Genomic DNA, 17,577 nt, shown 5'->3' on the forward strand with positions numbered 1-17,577 from the left:
CATTTTTTTAGATAAAATCACAATGTGAAGGCACATTAATAGTTGAGATTTTCTTTTCCTTCCAGGTGGACTTGCTGACTGATTCGTTTCATATAATACTTAGTAACCTCAAGAAGTAGCAGGAGGATGCCATGTATCAATCTCCTTCAAGTCTCACTGCAGCAAGGATGGAGACTCCAGCAGTGCGGGGTGGGCACAGACGGCCACAAGATGGCGCAGCACCTCCATACTTGGGCTCTTGACAACCAAGTAGATTTTTTTTTTTTTTAAAGTCCACTAGGAGGTAGGATGCTGCGATTTCAGACCTCAGCTATTAAACAGTAAATCTGGAAAACTAGTGGATAAATCTGCCATCTCCATTCTATGTTATTAAGGCCAAGATAGTGTACTGGTTTTCTTTTAAATCACATTCCATTATGTCAAACATTTAAAATGTCACAAAACCCACATGAAGCACCTCATATACGCTAAGATGCTTATTTACCTAACACCACTAATGATAAATGCTGTTACAAATATGCGTAGTCAGATGATAGTAACCACATACAGAAAAAAATTTGAACAAGAATTTATTTCTTAAACTTTACTTAAGGGATTAGAGCTGATATATAATAGAACATTTAATATAACATTTGGAGTTATGTCAACATAAAAATAGCTGTGGTTACAATTAGCACATGCAATTCACTGCAAAGGTAAAAATACATGCTATACTCTAAACAAGCCTTCCAAATGCAGTTAAGAGTAGATAGAATAAAACAGCAAGTGAACATGAAAGGATTGCACTTAGAAGAAAGTGGGACACAGCTAGGATATAAAAGAGACATACCTAATGCTAATCACTGCATTGTCCTACTAGCAAATTGCACATTTATTTTTAGAGTATATTCAATACACATATACATTGAGACTAGAGAATTTTCAAATACCTACCTTTGAAATATCCCTTTGTTTCTAACACATCACATTATGGTATTAATGTAACAGCACTTAAAACCTGTAGTTATCATTCAAAGCTTGTGTTTAAGAGATAAAAGAGTATCATTCAGACAAAGCTTGTGTTCAAGAGATAAAAAAACATCTATCACTATTGGCCTTAAATGCATCTTATCACGATCCATCAACTTTAATGAAATGGGTAATGAAGTTAAACTAACCAGTTTGTACAAACTATTGACTGAGAAAAAGCCCTTAAAAATTTAGGAACAAATGAACAACAGAAGAGCTCACCCTGAGCTGCCACCTTTTAATTTTTAATATAATGTATATGAGAATATCATGCTAATGCACATACTAGTATCATGTATGATGGAGAAATAGGTTAATGCAAAAGATAATATGCTTGGCTTTGTAAAGTTTTGTTTTGACTTACATCTATCTGAATTCTGTTTGAGTCTGAAAAGGAACGCTGCCAAGGACCAGTCCAAAGATTAGGCTGTAAGCCTGCTAGTTCATACCTTCTTTGAAATCGATCACAATGCCCAATTTTAGGCTAACCCTAAAACACGTGCCATTTTATGATTCCATATTCTTTTATTTTACAGAAAAGTACAAACTTTTTAGAAAGTAATCTTACCAGAGCAATATAATCTAACAATCCCTATAATAGAAAGCTATCCCAGTAAATTTTTTTGAACAATTGAACTTTTGTCTTATGTAGCTTATAACTTTGATATTTTATTCATCTCAACAAAATAAAACTTTATTGAAATAAAAGTGTATGGTTTAGGAATATGCTCTTAATAATAACTGAGCAAAGTTAGAATGATGTGGACTATAACAGAATGAAGGAAGATCTCTCTACTTGATGTACTTGCTCAATGTTAGTAAACAGAAACATTTTAGGGAATTCTGTATGATTATTCTACTTCTACATTTACATGTCATGGCTTTAACTAGTTAAATGGGTAGAAAAAAGACATCTTTAATAATTGATTTCTATTTCTCAAACTAGATACTCTAAATATGAGCTTCGATAAATGTTTTGTAACATTTTTAAGTTGTAACATTTGTAATTATACTCCACTAACTTCACAGTAAGAGCTAGGGACACTGGATGACTTCATGTGGTAAAATCCCTTATCAAGGAACAAGGCTGAAATTAAATGAACAATTAGGTAGAGAAGAGAGATGAACACAGAATATGTGAATGAAATTTGCTTTTTTTCCTTGCTGCTGTTCCCGAGTGCTGACTGATCCATCATAAAAAAGGATAGGATTAAAATTTTAGGTCTTAATGGTACAAAGTGTGAAGTTTTATAGTTTTCTAGTAATTATTCAGTATTATCCCTTTCAGAGGTGAGGGTAGGATACTACAGACATCAGTAACTGACAAGTTATAATATCAACACATGTAACATTTGGGTCCTTTTTCTATAACCCTGAAGGGAGCAACTGCAGTTGCAGAAGCAGTGAGTGAACTAGTTTTGTCCAGACAAAGTTCTCTGATGTGCTAGTGTTACTTTAAACACCACTTTTAGACTCTAAAGATTTAAAGTGATAAAGTCACTAACTTTATTAGATTAGTTTTTACATAAATAACCAGATGTTTCTTTGCCTACCTAAAGTACAATTTACATGCATCAACACACAGATTACTCTAAGACATGCTCGGGAAAGTAATTTTGAATGTAAAACAAGTTTTATAATTTATTTTCTCCTTAGGGCAGAAGATGTACATTATATATTAGTGCTCAAATGAATGTTCATTTCCGGAATGCATTTTTGGACAGTAATCATATACCCATTTAATATGTATAAAGTGTTCTTGGGGATGGGGGTATTCACTCACTGTACCATGTTTTATACAGGCTTTAACATGTACATTTGTTTGTATCATGGCCTTCAATGATCCTCCATTCTCATTCCCATAGATCAAGAGTTCACATTGTATAACTGACTCTGAAATGTACAAACCTCACACTAAAACATTCTTCATGACACTATTTCTTATAAGTTGCAGCTAAACATTACAGTCATGTGACTTATTTTGAGAAAATGGAAAATGTAATAGGTATAAATTTCCTGACACATATAGCAAGACAAATCCAGCTCAGCCTTTGATGACCAACTTAAACGCTGGCAATATCATTATCTTGTTGTGTAAATTTGGGTCTCTCCCTACCTTTACTTCTCTGTGCCTGATTTTCCTCATCTACTTTGAATTAGTGACTCTATTAATCTAATTTTGTCTCAAGTGGGAAACTGAATATATCAGAAAAAAGCATTTTTTTTCATAAAGACGATCATATAATATGTGAAAGAACTTTGAAAGGATCAGGTGTTATATAAATGCAAGAATATAAAAGATAAACAGGAGGCCTAATGTGAATAATATTCTGAGAGTAAAAAGTGTAATTATATTTCAATTGTAAATGTATACAAAGTTTTCTTAGCTTTCTATTCTCCAATAACCTCTAGAAACTATTCTAAGCATGCCTGGTTTCTGTAACTTAAATATGGCATTAAAAATCTGTTTCCTTTGAATTCACTTGATAGCAGTAGTCAATCACTAATAATGCTTGCTAATTTCCTCTTACTTTCTTAAGAAAGCCCCTATATTTAGCCTCTGTCTCCATAATGCCAAGTGGTGGTTAGGGGACAGCATAAGTACACTAGTGGCTTTAGCATTAAACTTGAGGCCTGGGTCACTTCTCCCTTGAAGAAAAAGGGTTTTAAAAATTCCTAAATCACAATGTAGAACTAAGTTCCACCCTACCTCAGAACAGCAGATATTAACATACCATCTCTTTACTGTCTCTACAATAAGGATATTTGCTAAGATCAAGATGTACATTTTTTGGGGTTCTGTTTTGTTTTGGTAAATATTGCCCAAGTCATCTTAGTTTGCTTCAAACATTCACTAAAAATAAAAAGTTTTAAATCTTTACCTACTTAAAAATTTTAAAAAGTACTCTAAACAAATTTAAGCTGAAGATATATACTATATAAAGTGCTTCATCTACCCAATTCTCTGAAGTCTTAAGGTCAATGATATGTGTGTATATATGTGTGTGTGTGTGTATATATATAAACATCAGCAATTTAAGCCTTTAAAAATGCCATTCTTTTAGATGCTTTATGGTTTTTTTTTTTTCCCCTTTACTACCACTTTCTTTTTCCCCCTTTATTACTACAATTTAAGCCTTTTAAAATGGCAATTTTTTAGATGCTTGAGATAGTTTGGGGGATCCCTAGCTCTTATCATGGCACTCTGTTGAGTTTGTGAAATAGTTCTTCAAAGAGGTTGTCAATAATATGCAAATTTTTGAAAACTAGTGAGATTACTAATTATTGATGAATAAAAAATGAGTACTTTTAACCTGCCAAGTTAAAGCTCTAGAATTCCTTTTCTCCAGTAATAACTGGCAGCATCACTACCAATGGAAGGGACCTAAGGAATATTGTGTACATTGATATACACGAGGCTGCTCATTTTTTTTTGGCAGATTACAAAAGCTGGGCTCATATAGTTATGGCCTATGGATCTCTTTTTAAGTTATTTTAGCTGAAGTAGATGGTCTACACCTTGCTCCTCTAATCTTTTATATTAACTGTCCCTAAGCCACTTTGATGACTAATCAAAATCAGTATAGCTGTGCTCACTAAGCATATTACTGCTTATTATTTAAATACCTTGTTTTTTATGTAGCAAAACAAAAAGTTTTCTAATAAGCTTTCTATTTTTCTTCAGTGCAAACATCCTGAAACAGCACAAAATCATTCAGCTAGTCTGAGGATGAAGTCAGTTTATGTAGTGCTTAAAGTAGAATTCCAGATATTCTGGAATGGAAATAGCTCATGTGAAACTTCAGTTCATTTTTGTCCTTAAGGGCAAATGATCATCTTCAGAGAGTGAAGACTTTTTGAAATCTGAATTCACAGATAAAATAATTTTAGCTTTACTTTATAGGTACTGCTGAAGTTGCAGCAGGAACTACTAGTCCTTCACTGAGGCATGTAGCCACCTTGCCGTACAGTCTGTGGTAAGTAACTTTTAGGCATTCCTTCATCAATTGCAGCCTCCATCCCAATTGTTTCAAATCTTTCTACTTGTCCCTCAGTACCTGGACCAAAAGGATCTGCTGCAGAAACTTCCTGAAACATTTTCATTTCCCCAGATCCACAGGATTGTGAAATATGATCTGAAATCTGTTGTTTAAGTCTAACAAAATCTTCCTCATTGACTGATGAAACTTGCTTTGACCTTTCAAAATGTGAAATATCGGGACTGGATTCATGCTGACTGCAGTTCTGTTTGAAGTACTGTTGCCTGGGCAAAATGTCATCACTGCCATCTACATGATCTACTAATTGTAGATCTTCTGGCCGCTCCTCTGAATCTAACAAGGGCTGGGTAGACTCGGATCTTGAGAAGACTTGCACGGATGGAACTTGGTGTCTGTAGCCACTGTGCACCACCGTAGAATACTGGACAGTGCTCGAAGTGTTTTGTGAAGATTCATTTTCATCACTGCTAGAAATGCTTGGCCTAGAAGATGACATGCATGAAGAACCCCCAATACCACTGCTGTGTCCTTCAGTATTAATTTTTTCCTTTTTGAACAGGTCCAATGATTTCAGATCTTCTGGAAAAGGTTTTTTGTCATTTGCTTCTATTTCCACAACACTTACATCAGTGAAATTGCCATCTGAATACATTTGATCTTTTGAACTAAAGTTGTGCTAAGGAAGAGAGAAAATTGTATATGGCAAGTATTAGTTAAAGCCACAGAGTTAATGCATCTCTGAAACTTCCCAGTAACTCTCAGTGGTACAGAAATAACCTGCATTATGTCACTAAGTCACTGTCAACTACCCAAAATGCAGATACTGTAAAATGAGTCTAAGTAGTCTAAATCAATATTGTTGGTGCTACATTTTGATAAGCTAATGGTCTATAAATAGTATTTAATATTTCATGCCTAGACTAGGCAGCCTAGGATTAACCAGACAGAAAACTAGAAAACATTAAGGAAAATCAAATCTGAATGATGGAGATTTTGTAGAATATAAAAATACATAATACATTTTACTCTGTTAATATAAATTTTAAGGACTACTGGAGGATAATAAATACAAACGAGTTCCCCTTTGGGGCATATTTAAAATTCAGAGTTTAGAGTAGTTTCCCAGAGATCATTTCATCAGTGCTAAAATGATAGACTGTTGAACTTGGTCTTAATACTCAATCCAAAATGCTTGCCTTGAGGTAGTTACCATCACATAGCAGTTTCAGCACCTCAAGTTTTCAGTTTGCAAGTTCAACCAAACATCTGTAATGTTTACTAAACAATTTAAAATATCAGAACAAATACGCTATGATGGTGATACACCCCTAAAATGTGTCATACATATTAAATTTTGATTAAAATTTTCATTTATGTACCATTTTATTTTCATTTACTTTTTGACTCAGCTTGAATATCTTTTGGTACATCTGTAGATACTCAATATACCTACTAACATGTCGGTATATTATAAGCAACTCAGAAGCATTTTCTCTTACCCTTGGAGGAGTGTGAGGTGACCATTGGGCAATATGACTCTTTGAAGGATCTGGAACATTAGGCCAGATGTGTTTTTTAATTCTGAAGAGAAAAGAAAAATGGCCTATGTAAAACCACACATAATAAACGATGAACAGTCCCTATTTCTAAACATGTTCATCAAAAACTTACAAACCAAACCAATCACCTAAATGAACAAAAAATACCTACTCTACCCCAAACAAAAATTATTTTTCTTATAAGGATTGTAATGTATTCATAATGAATTAACAAGGCTAAATCTAATCAGTGTTCAATTTTTTTTTTAACTCTCAAAATTCTGCAATTAAAACAACTTAAAATCTTTATCCAGGCCACATGTTGTAGTATTCCAATTAAAAGAATCCAGATAACAAATTAATGTTCCCACTGATACCAAATTATTTTTAATAAGAAAAGGCTAACAATATTTAAAATTCATTTAGGATAGCCATATAATCAAAAACCTACTGAAATATGTCTTCCTTACAGTTAATACAGTTCCTAGCTCAAAGACGTTCATAAGTGCACAGGAAATGGGTCATCTTGAGAATAAGTTCAAATATAAAAATCAAATTTTAAAAAGTGACTACTGAGAATGGTACTTCAAAGAGTGAGAGCCTACCAGACTGACTCTCCTGTAGGAAATACCTATAACATTTGGAAGTAATATAAAAAGCAGTAAAGCTGACAACCTAGACAAACCCATGAATGAATCCTCGAAAGACACAAATTACTAAAACAGACTGAAGAAAAAGAAAGCTATGATATATTTATAAAGAAATTGAATTTTAATTAGAAACCTTCCCACAAAATTCTGGGCAAAAGGAAACAATATTAACACTATACAAACTCTTCCAGAAAATAGAGAAGGTAACATGTTTCCATTCATTTTATGAGGCTAGTATTATCCTGATTTTAAAACCAGACAGACAAGGCACAAAGACAGACTAACTTCACTCAAGAACACAGACACGAAGAGTATTAAACTGAATACAGCAAAATCCAAGGAATGCAAGGATGATATATGAAAATCAATAAAATTCACCATATTCATGGAAGGAAGGAGAAAAACCATATCACCTCAACAGATTCAGAAAAAGCACTTGACCAAATTGTGACACCCATTTATGATAAAAATTGCTAGCAAAGCAAAACAGAAATAAGAACTTACCCCTGGAAGTAGTAGTAAAGGGGAAAAAAACCCCACAAAGCAGCCGGGCATGGTGGCTCAGACCTGTAATTCCAGCACTTTGGGAGGCTGAGGCGGGTGGATTACCTGAGGTCAGGAGTTTGAGATCAGCCTGGCCAACATGGTGACACCCCGTCTCTACTAAAATAAAAATACAAAAAAATTTAGCCGGGCATGGTGGTGCATGCCATGTAATCCCAGCTACTCAGAGGCTGAGGCAGGAGAATCGCTTGAACCCAGAAGGTGGAGGTTGCAGTGAGCCAAGATTGTACCACTGCACCCCAGCCTGGGCAACAAGAGTAGCAGTCAGTCTCAAAAAAAACAAAAACAAAAACAAAAACAAAAAAAAAAAAACCCCACAAAGCAAAAACTTCAACCTACAGCTAACATCACATGTGATGGTGAAAGACTAAATACTTTCACCTCTAAAATTAGGAACAATGCAATGCTCTTATATGGTCTAGATATATGTACTAGAGGTCTTAGCCAGTAAGAACTAAAAGCATAAAGATTAGAACAACTATAATTACTCCCAAGAAGCATGAATGTGTATGTAGAAAATCCTAAAGAATCCAAAAAGCTACTAGTAAATGAATTTATCAAAGTCTCAGTATATATGATGAATATATTTTAAAAAATCAATTGCATTTCTACATACTAAGAATTAGAAAATATTTTTAAATATTCCACTTATAATAACAAAAAATACTTTTGTCATGAATTCAAAAAAAGTTATGTAAGGCCTGTCTACTGAAAACTACAAAACACTGCAAAAGTAAATTAAACAAAACCCAAATACATAAAGAAATAAACCAGGTTCACAGACTGAAAGACAATAGCGTTAAGATTGCAGTTCTCTCCTATAGATTCAATAAAATCTGATCTATAGATTCAACAAAATCCCAATCAAAACTATAGTTTTAAAAAAAATTGACAAGCTGAATTAAAATGTATATGAAAAAGCAAAGAAATCTAGCCAAAATAACTTCTTTTAAAAAAGAACATACTGGAAGAATTCTACCTATTTTCAAAATTTACTATAGAGCTATACTAATCAAGACAATGTGGTACTGGCAGTACTGGCATAAGAACGGACATATATACATTTATGAAACAGAACTGAGAGTATGGAAATAGATACAGACTTATAAGGACAATTGCTTTTGGCAAAGGTACCAAAGCAATTCAATGGGGAAAAGACAGTCTTTTCAAAATAAATGACAATGGAATTAGACATCTGTAGGAACAAAATGAACCTTGACGCTGACCTTCCACCATGCACAAAAATAACCTGAAATGGATCATAGACTAAGAGCTGAAACTATTGCACTTGTGGAAGAAAACATGAGAAAATATTTTGATACTGGGTTTGGCAGAGACTTCTCAAACAGGACACAAAACTCAGGAACCACAGAAAAAAATTGATAAAATGAATTTCATCAAAATAAAAAATTTATGCTTTTTTTTTTTTTTCCAGATGGAGTCTCACTCTGTCACTAAGGTTGGAGTGCAGTGACGTGATCTTGGCTCACTGCAACCTATGCCTCCTGGGTTTAAGCAATTCTCCTGCCTCAGCCTCCCAAGTAGCTGGGACTACTGGCGCGTGCCACCATGCCCGGCTAAGTTTTTGTATTTTTAGCAGAGATGGGGTTTCACTGAGTTGGCCAGGATGGCCTTGATCTGACCTTGAGCCGCCAGCCTCGGCCCCCAACGTGCTGGGATTACAGGTGTAAAACTTCTGCTTTTCTAAAGCCACAGTTAAGACAAAAGGGCGGCCGGGTGCGGTGGCTCATGCCTGTAATTCCCGCACTTTGGGAGGCCAAGGCGGGCGGATCACAGGGTCAGGAGATCGAGACCATCCTGGCTAATATGGTGAAACCCCGTCTCTACCAAAAATACAAAAAATTAGCCAGGCGTGGTGGCAGGCGCCTGCAGTCCCAGCTACCAGGGAGGCTGAGGCAGGAGAATGGCGTGAACTTGGGAGGCGGAGCTTGCAGTGAGCCGAGATCACGCCACTGCACTCCAGCCTGGGCAACAGAGCAAGACTCTGTCTCAAAAAAAAAAAAAAAAAAAAAAAAAAGACAAAAGAGCAAAGCATAGACTGGACAAAAGTCTGCAAAACGTATTTAACAATGTTGTAATCAGAACATATAAAGCACTTTTATAGCTCAATTGTAAACAAAATAACCAAATTTGAAAATGAGTAAAATATTTCAATAGACACATCACAAAAGAAAATATGTAAGTAACACATGAAAAGATCCATTACTAGTCATCAGAAAAATTAAAATTAAAATGATATAGTATTACACACTCACTAGAATGAAAGAAGTCTGACAGCACTAAGTGTTGGTAATAATATGGAATACTGTTGGCAGCAATCCAAGATGGTGTAGCCACTGTGAAAAAGTTGGGCAGTTTCTTATAAAGTTGAATATATACTTACCATATGACCCAGCACTCTCACTCCTAGTTATTTGTTCAAGATAAAGGAAAACATGCTCACAGTTTTGTATGTGAATATTCATAGCAACATTATTCATAATAGCTGAAAATTAGAAACAACCTAAACTTCCATAACAGATGAGACTAAAAGTTTTGATGTATCCATACTACAGAATACTAGTCAGCAATAAAAAGGAAAAAGGTAGGCCAGGTGCGGTGACTCATGCCTGTAATCCCAGCACTTTGGGAAGCCGAGGTGGGTGAATCACTTGAGGTCAGGAGTTCGAGACCAGCCTGGCCAAGATGGTGAAACCCCATCTCAACTGTAAACACAAAAATTAGCTGGGCATGGTGGCAAGTGCCTATAATCCCAGTTACTCAAGAGGCTGAGGCAGGAGAATCATTTGAACTCAGGAGGTGGAGGCTGCAGTGAGCCAAGATCATGCCATTGTACTCCGGCATGGGCAACAGAGTGAGACTCCATCTCAAAAAAAAAAAGAGAGAGAGAGAAGTATATGCAACAACATGGATGAATCTCAAAAATATTACGTGAAAGACATACACAAAAGACTACATGCTATTTATTTGTATTTATATAAAATTCTTGGCCATGGCTCATGCCTGTAATCCCAGCACTTTGGGAGGCAGATAAGGGTGGATCACTTGAAATCAGGAGTTCGAGACCAGCCTGGCCAACATGGTGATACCCCATCTTTACTAAAAATACAAAAAATTAGCTGGGTATGGTGGTGGGCGCTTGTAATCCAGCTACTTGGGAGGCTGAGGCTGGAGTCTGAATCAGGGAGGCAGAGGTTGTAGTGAGCTGAGATTGCACCGTTGTACTCTATTCTGGGCAACAAGAGTGAAACTCTGTCTCAAAATAGATAAATAAATAAAAATTCTAGAAACGGCAAAACTATCGTTACAGAAAAGCAGATCAATGACTGCCTGGGGTTGGGTTGTGGAGAGGACAGATTATAAAGGAGAACAAGGAAGCTTTATAAAAGTGATGAAAATGTTCTATAGTGTGATTGTGGTGGTAGTTATACGTCCGTATGTAATTACAAAAATTCATCAAACTGTACACTTAAAATGGATAAATTTTATTGCATGTAAATTACAGCTCAATAGAGCTGGGAGAAAATGCAAAAATATGAATAAGGGTACTTACAGGTCTCGCTTATTAAAGCAGAACAGCACTCCCAGAAGAGTTGTCAATAGGAACGCTAAGCAAACAGGCACGACTATGGCTTCAATTTCTCCTTGAGCTTAAAAAAAAAAAAAGAGGTGTGATGGGAAATAATTGTTGACACATGCACTAAGGAGATATAATGCAACTTCCCAACCAGACTTGCTGTTGAAAAGATAAAATACAATCCTAATTATTTTTCAAGGTCTCTTCAGACTTGATGTTTTTTACCCTCTTCTCTCTTTGGTAAATCACATCCCAACCATTTATGTCTTACACAGTAACCTGGCCACATAGCATAAAATGTTGGTTGGGGGATAAAAATGATCAGTGTATTGGGTAATCTACTGGGTAAGTTAGAGCTTTCAAACATAACCATTTGTAACATTTATGATCTGCATTCGGTAGAATCTTAGTAAAAGTTTATCTCTCAGTTCTAATATTGTATAACAGAGAAATTATGTCAGAACAAATATAAATACTGGGTAAAATGGAAAAGCTATAAAAACATAATTGAACTACACATTTAACCTTCTAAAAAAATAAAAATGCACTCTCAGAATTTTTAAGAGTTATTTACCATTTTTCAAAAAGACGACATATCTGATACAGGGCTAAGAATTTTAGGAGCTGCTCAACAGGCATGAGGAGTGGCACAAGTAGGAATAAACTAAAAAGTAAACAAGCCTAAGATCCCTAAATACCACACAAATCCTCATCTGCATTTAAAAGAGGACTTATTCATCAAATTAACCACTAATTGGGATAATTAATATTGGAGATTTTTAAAATGACTTTCCTGATGGTTGTTTCTGGTTAATTTTGAATTTTAATTAGTCTTTTACAGGAAAAATGTATGAAAGTAATATTGCAGCCATATACTACTCACTTAATTTTATCCTTCCACCACACATATCCCTTTGTAAGTAACTACTATCCTATGAAGCTCAGTAGAAATCAAGAAATCAGATAAATGCTTGAGAATAAACTATGGGTTGGCAAATATTAACTCTTTAAATGCTAAAGATTATATATATGGGTGGATGTATATATATTTATGTGTGTATATATACTGATATATGTGTGTATATATATTGATATGTGTATGTATGTTTGTGTGTATATATATATATATATAAAATGCCAAATCTAATTTAGGCAGAAACTTTTATTTATTAAATATCTGCTTTTATGTTTTCAAGCCTGTGCCTTTGCTCATGCTGCTAAGATGCCACCTTCTTCCTATTTGTCCACATATTAACTCAAGGCTCAAGTATTTTCTTCTCCATAAAACCTTCTTTGAAGGTAAAATTATCCATTACTGGTATATTTACATTCCTACTCTATTTACTGTCTACATAGTTCACAGGTTCTCCTTTTTCTGATTTACTTATGCAAAATTTCTTCAACTAAGCTATAAGGTCCTCATTGGCAAGACTCATGCCATGTGAAGAAGCCATAATGGATCCATGAGACTATACATAAAAATTGAAAAAAGTAGGTTATAAAGTAATACTAAGTATAATTTAACTTTTGGAAAAAATATATACAGAGAAGAGACTAAAAGGATATACAAATATGTTATTTTGGGGTAAGGGACTAGGACTAATTTTTCTTTCTACATTTTACTTTACAGTCTAAATTCTCTATAATGAACACTGTTATAATAAAAAAATGTTAGGCCGAGCATGGTGGTTCATGCCTGTAATCTGGCACTCTGGGAGGCTAAGGCAGGAGGACTGAGGTCAGGAGTTCAAAGCTAGCCTGGGCAAGATAATGAGATTTTATCTCTACCAAAAAATTGTTTTAAACTAGCCAGGTGTGGTGGTGCCTACCAGCAGTCTTAGCTACTTGGGAGGCTGAGGCAGGAGGATCGCTTGAGCCCAGGAATTTGAGGTTACAGTGAGCTGTGACTGCACCACTGCACTCCAGCCTGGGAGACAGAGCAAGACTCTGTCTCAAAAACAAACAAAAAATATATATATGGGTTTTTATGTGTGTGTGTATACACACATACATATATACAGAGCTCTGTAGAGATGGCTGGTCTCCACAGAAATACGTAAAATATACATTTTTATTTTTTAATTTTTCTCAAGATTACGGTATAAAGTTTTATTTTAAATAACATATCTATTAACATGCCACCATATGGGACCAACCTTATCCCAGAAACTATATTCATTACTGGCCCTAACAGCAAAGCTCAGGATCTTTTTTTATCATTTATTTTATGTAGTCACTCATTCATTTATTCTCTCATTCAGCAAGTATTCAACCAACAAAGCACATGGAACTTACTACTTATCATTCAGTAGGTTGGCACTTGGGGGTGGGGGTTACAATTATGGTAAAATAAGGTAATTTTCTATAATGATTCAAAATGTAGTGGGAACAAGAAAGAATGTTGGTTAAGTTTGCTTTAGGGAAGATACAGAACAGCCAGATGATGAGGTGAAGACCTCACTGAGGGCAACGCACTAAGAAAAGAAAAGTTAGCACAAGGAGCTTGCAGTTGAAGTAAATGATGATGAAAGGGTACGCACAATCAATAGGACTTGACACTCAGCTTATGTGAGAGAAAAATACATTTATTGTAATCACATCTAAATTTCTGGCTTTGGCTAGGAGTTAGATAGTTGTGGCATAGAACGAGGGAGGGGAAATGTATTTGGGAAGGAAAGAGAGGATGGCTAAAGCCATGGACAGAGTTTGAATAGGCAAGTAAGAAAACAGGGTCAAGTGCGGTGGCTCACGCCTGTAATCCCAGCACTTTGGGAGGCCGAGGCGGGTGGATCACGTGAAGTCAGGGGGTCGAGACCATCTTAGCCAACATGGTGAAAACCCATCTCTACAAAAATACAAAAAATTAGCCAGGCATGATGGTTACTAACCCCAGCTACTTGGGAGGCTGAGGCAGGAGAATCACTTGAACCTGGGAGGTGGAGGTTGGAGTGAGCTGGGATTGCGCCATTGTACTACAGCCTAGGTGACAAGAGCAAAACTCTGTCTCGAAAAACAAAAACAGAAAATTGTAGGGTCAAGAACAGAGCTCTGAGGAAAACAAACCATTTAAAAGTTAAAAGTAGATGCCAGCCACAGTAGCTCACGCCTGTAATCCCAGCACTTTGGGAGGCCAAGGCAGGCACAACACAAGGTCAGGAGATTGAGACCATCCTGGCTAACACGGTGAAACCCCATCTCTACTAAAATAATACAAAAAATTAGCCAGGCGTGGTGGCACGTGCCTGTAGTCCCAGCTACTTGGGAGGCTGAGGCAGAAGAATCACTTGAACCTGGGAGGCGGAGGTTGCAGTGAGCCAAGATCGCACCACTGCACTCCAGCCTGGGTGACAGGCTTTTTTTTGGTCTCAAAAAAAAAGAAGAGCAAAAAAGGAGAATGAGAAGAAAACAACAGAGAAAAAGGAGACTCAGGAGACTGTACTAGTAGAAAAAGTATGGTTAGAAAACCCAAGGGAGGAGGGAGTTTCAAGGATGGAAGGCCAACAGAGTCAAATGTTGAAAGAATAGAAAGGCTGGAGGCAGTGGCTTATGTCTGTAATCCCAGCACTTTAGGAGGCCAAGGCAGAAGGATCACTTGAGCCCAGGAGTTCGAGACCATCTCTACAAAAAAAAAAACTAGCTGGATGTGGTGGCGCTGGTCCCAGCTACTTGAGAAACTGAGGTAGGAGGATCACTTGAGCCCAGGAGGTCAAGGCTGCAGTGTGCCATGTTCATGCCACTGCACTCCACTGTAGCTTGGGCGACAGAATAAGACCCTGCCTCCAAAAAAAAAAAAGTAGAAAAAAGATGAAAACTAAAAAGCATGCAGTAGATAGGACGATCAAGAGGTCTTCTGAGTGACACCAGAGAGGTTTCAGTGCAGGGGTAGGGCTGGACCCCTAATTTCAGTATGCTAAAGACTGAGAGGGAGGTATGGAAGTAAAGAATAAAGTGGACTAGTCCTTCAAGTAATCTGTCTATAAAAGAAAGAAATGAGGATAGAGAAGGAAAGAACACACCCAAACCAGTGAAAAAAATGAACTCACTTGGAAAGATATACGAATTCTTTTGGGATTTTCAGTATAGCTGAATACAGTCAGAAGTTGTTAATAAAATACCAACAAGGTGAGAAATAACACTTTCTATAAAGAAACAACCAACCAAAGCCACATAATATAAAAATCATGATGACTCCAAAGACGTACTTTTTAACACAATTTTAGCACATAAACTAAGTTCATTTCTAATCTAAGTTTGAGAAAGAAAAAAACCAAACTTCATTATTTCTTACCAAACTTTGGGGTAGTAAAAGTGAATTCTGGACCATCCTTCCCACCTTCATCTGTGTATGCTGCCATTCGTACCATGTACAATGTGTCACTAGTCAAAGAGGACAATGTATATTCTGTGTGGGAAGAATCCACATTCACAGCTGGAAGAAATAAAGAACTGTGCTTCATTCAACCATTCAATGCTTTTGCTTAACTGGCCTATATTCGGTATTGTGAAAGTATTAAAGAAGCGAAGTATTTTTGTCAGAAAACAACGTTTAAAATGTTCTGACATAATTTTATGTTCTAAAGCACAATGCAGTACTTTTTAAATAAATCCATGAAAACAACCATAAGGCAAATTCTCAGGTGTCTCCTGAGGCCAACATACTATAATAAGATGTATAACGTAAGAAGAACAGACTTAAATTAGTACTTAAAAGCTTAAGGAAAAAATAACTGATTCTTAATAACTGATACAGTTTTATTACCAGTTTCATTTCCAATGATGGTTCTATAAAATATAGTATAATTTCTGATAAATCCATTCTGAACATCAACAGGAAGTTGGTCCCACTCTAAGACAGCTTCGTTTTTCCCTACTTTCTTTGTCCGAACAGTAGGTCCTTTGGAAGGTGCTGTAAGAAAGTAAACACATTTGCTAACTGAAAATCATTTAGAATCTAGTAAAATTTCCTTGTCATAAAATTATTTGAACATATGAGATACATCTTTATTCAAAAGTGATAAAATGTGTTTGTTAATACAAAGCCCTAAACTTTTTTTTTCAAAGAAGTGAGTTTGGACTTACGAGCTTGTTTAAGGTATGCCTTTATGGATTCAGGGCTTCCTGGTCCGTCAGCATATACTGGAGTAACTGTTATCAAATAGCATTTGCTCTCTGCTAAGTTCCCTAAAGCAAGAACAGCAGATTAAGCATGTTTTTCCATAATGAAAAAGTCAAGTTAAAACCACAATTTATTTTACATTGTAATTTCATGACCACTTAATTTTCTTTTAAAACTGCAGTTGTCTAAGTACGCATTGCCTTTTGTGTACCGGATTCAAGCTTAATCTCTGTAAAAGTATTGCCAATGCAGTGGATAAAAAAATATATTGTTAAGAATAATGATGGTATTTATATCTATAATTTATAAAACAACGATCTCAGATTACTCTGGATCTTACAGAGTCTGACAATTTTTGTATGGCTTACCTACAAGAGAGAACAGCCTAAGGAGCAAGATGACTAAACTAGTAAGACCTAGGGGAAAGCACTAATGGCCCTAGTTTATCAGGTGAGTTGGAAAAAAGGGTATCTTAAAAAACTTCCTCAGCCGGGCACTGTGGCTCACGTCTGTAATCCCAGCACTTTAGGAGGCTGAGGTGAGTGGATCACTTCAGGTCAGGAGTTTGAGACCAGCGTGGCCAACATAGTGAAACCCCGCCTTTATTGAAAATACAAAAATTAGCTGGACATGGTGGTGGTCCCAGCTGCTCGGGAGGCTGTGGCAGGAGAATCACTTGAACCCAGGAGACGGAGGTTGCAGTGAGCCAAGATCGTGCCACTGCACTCCAGGCTGGGCGGCAGAGTGACTCTGCCTCAAAAAAAACAAAAACAAAAACAAACTTCCTTTATTTTTATCTTTTTTAGCATGCACCACTAAAATTTTTCTTTTTTATACAGCATATTATCTGTACATATTAGAAAATGTTTTACTGAAATTTATACCTTCAACAAGAATGTATATTCCTTAACTATTACGCATGAAGTTACTTGCTCCTTTATCTTCTTAAACAGAGTGATTTTACCTTTTCTTGATGACTCAGTATTACCAAAAAATGAACAATTTCTATATTCTACTCTAACGTGATGCTTTTAGGGTTACTGAGCAATATACGACTACCTACCCAAACTTAATGTCTCCACAACCTATGCTAGCTTCTATT

General features: G+C 36.0%; 1 protein-coding gene across 3 annotated transcripts in view; it reads right to left on the reverse strand.

Moving 5' to 3' along the window:
* Window positions 1-552: 552 nt before the first annotated feature.
* Window positions 553-17,577, reverse strand: part of IL6ST (interleukin 6 signal transducer) — a 56,913-nt gene continuing 39,888 nt past the window's right edge. For all 3 annotated transcript variants that reach the window (XM_025387413.1, XM_025387412.1, XM_025387414.1), the window contains 6 exons: window positions 16,439-16,540; window positions 16,119-16,265; window positions 15,648-15,788; window positions 11,336-11,432; window positions 6,509-6,590; window positions 553-5,685 (listed from right to left, as the gene is read on the reverse strand). In XM_025387413.1, coding sequence (XP_025243198.1) covers window positions 4,948-5,685; window positions 6,509-6,590; window positions 11,336-11,432; window positions 15,648-15,788; window positions 16,119-16,265; window positions 16,439-16,540 — 1,307 coding nt within the window. In that variant the 3' untranslated portion in view covers window positions 553-4,947. The remainder of the gene's footprint in view (window positions 5,686-6,508; window positions 6,591-11,335; window positions 11,433-15,647; window positions 15,789-16,118; window positions 16,266-16,438; window positions 16,541-17,577) is intronic.

This window comes from Theropithecus gelada, chromosome 6 (genome assembly GCF_003255815.1).
Source record: "Theropithecus gelada isolate Dixy chromosome 6, Tgel_1.0, whole genome shotgun sequence".
Taxonomy (NCBI): Eukaryota; Metazoa; Chordata; class Mammalia; order Primates; family Cercopithecidae; genus Theropithecus; species Theropithecus gelada.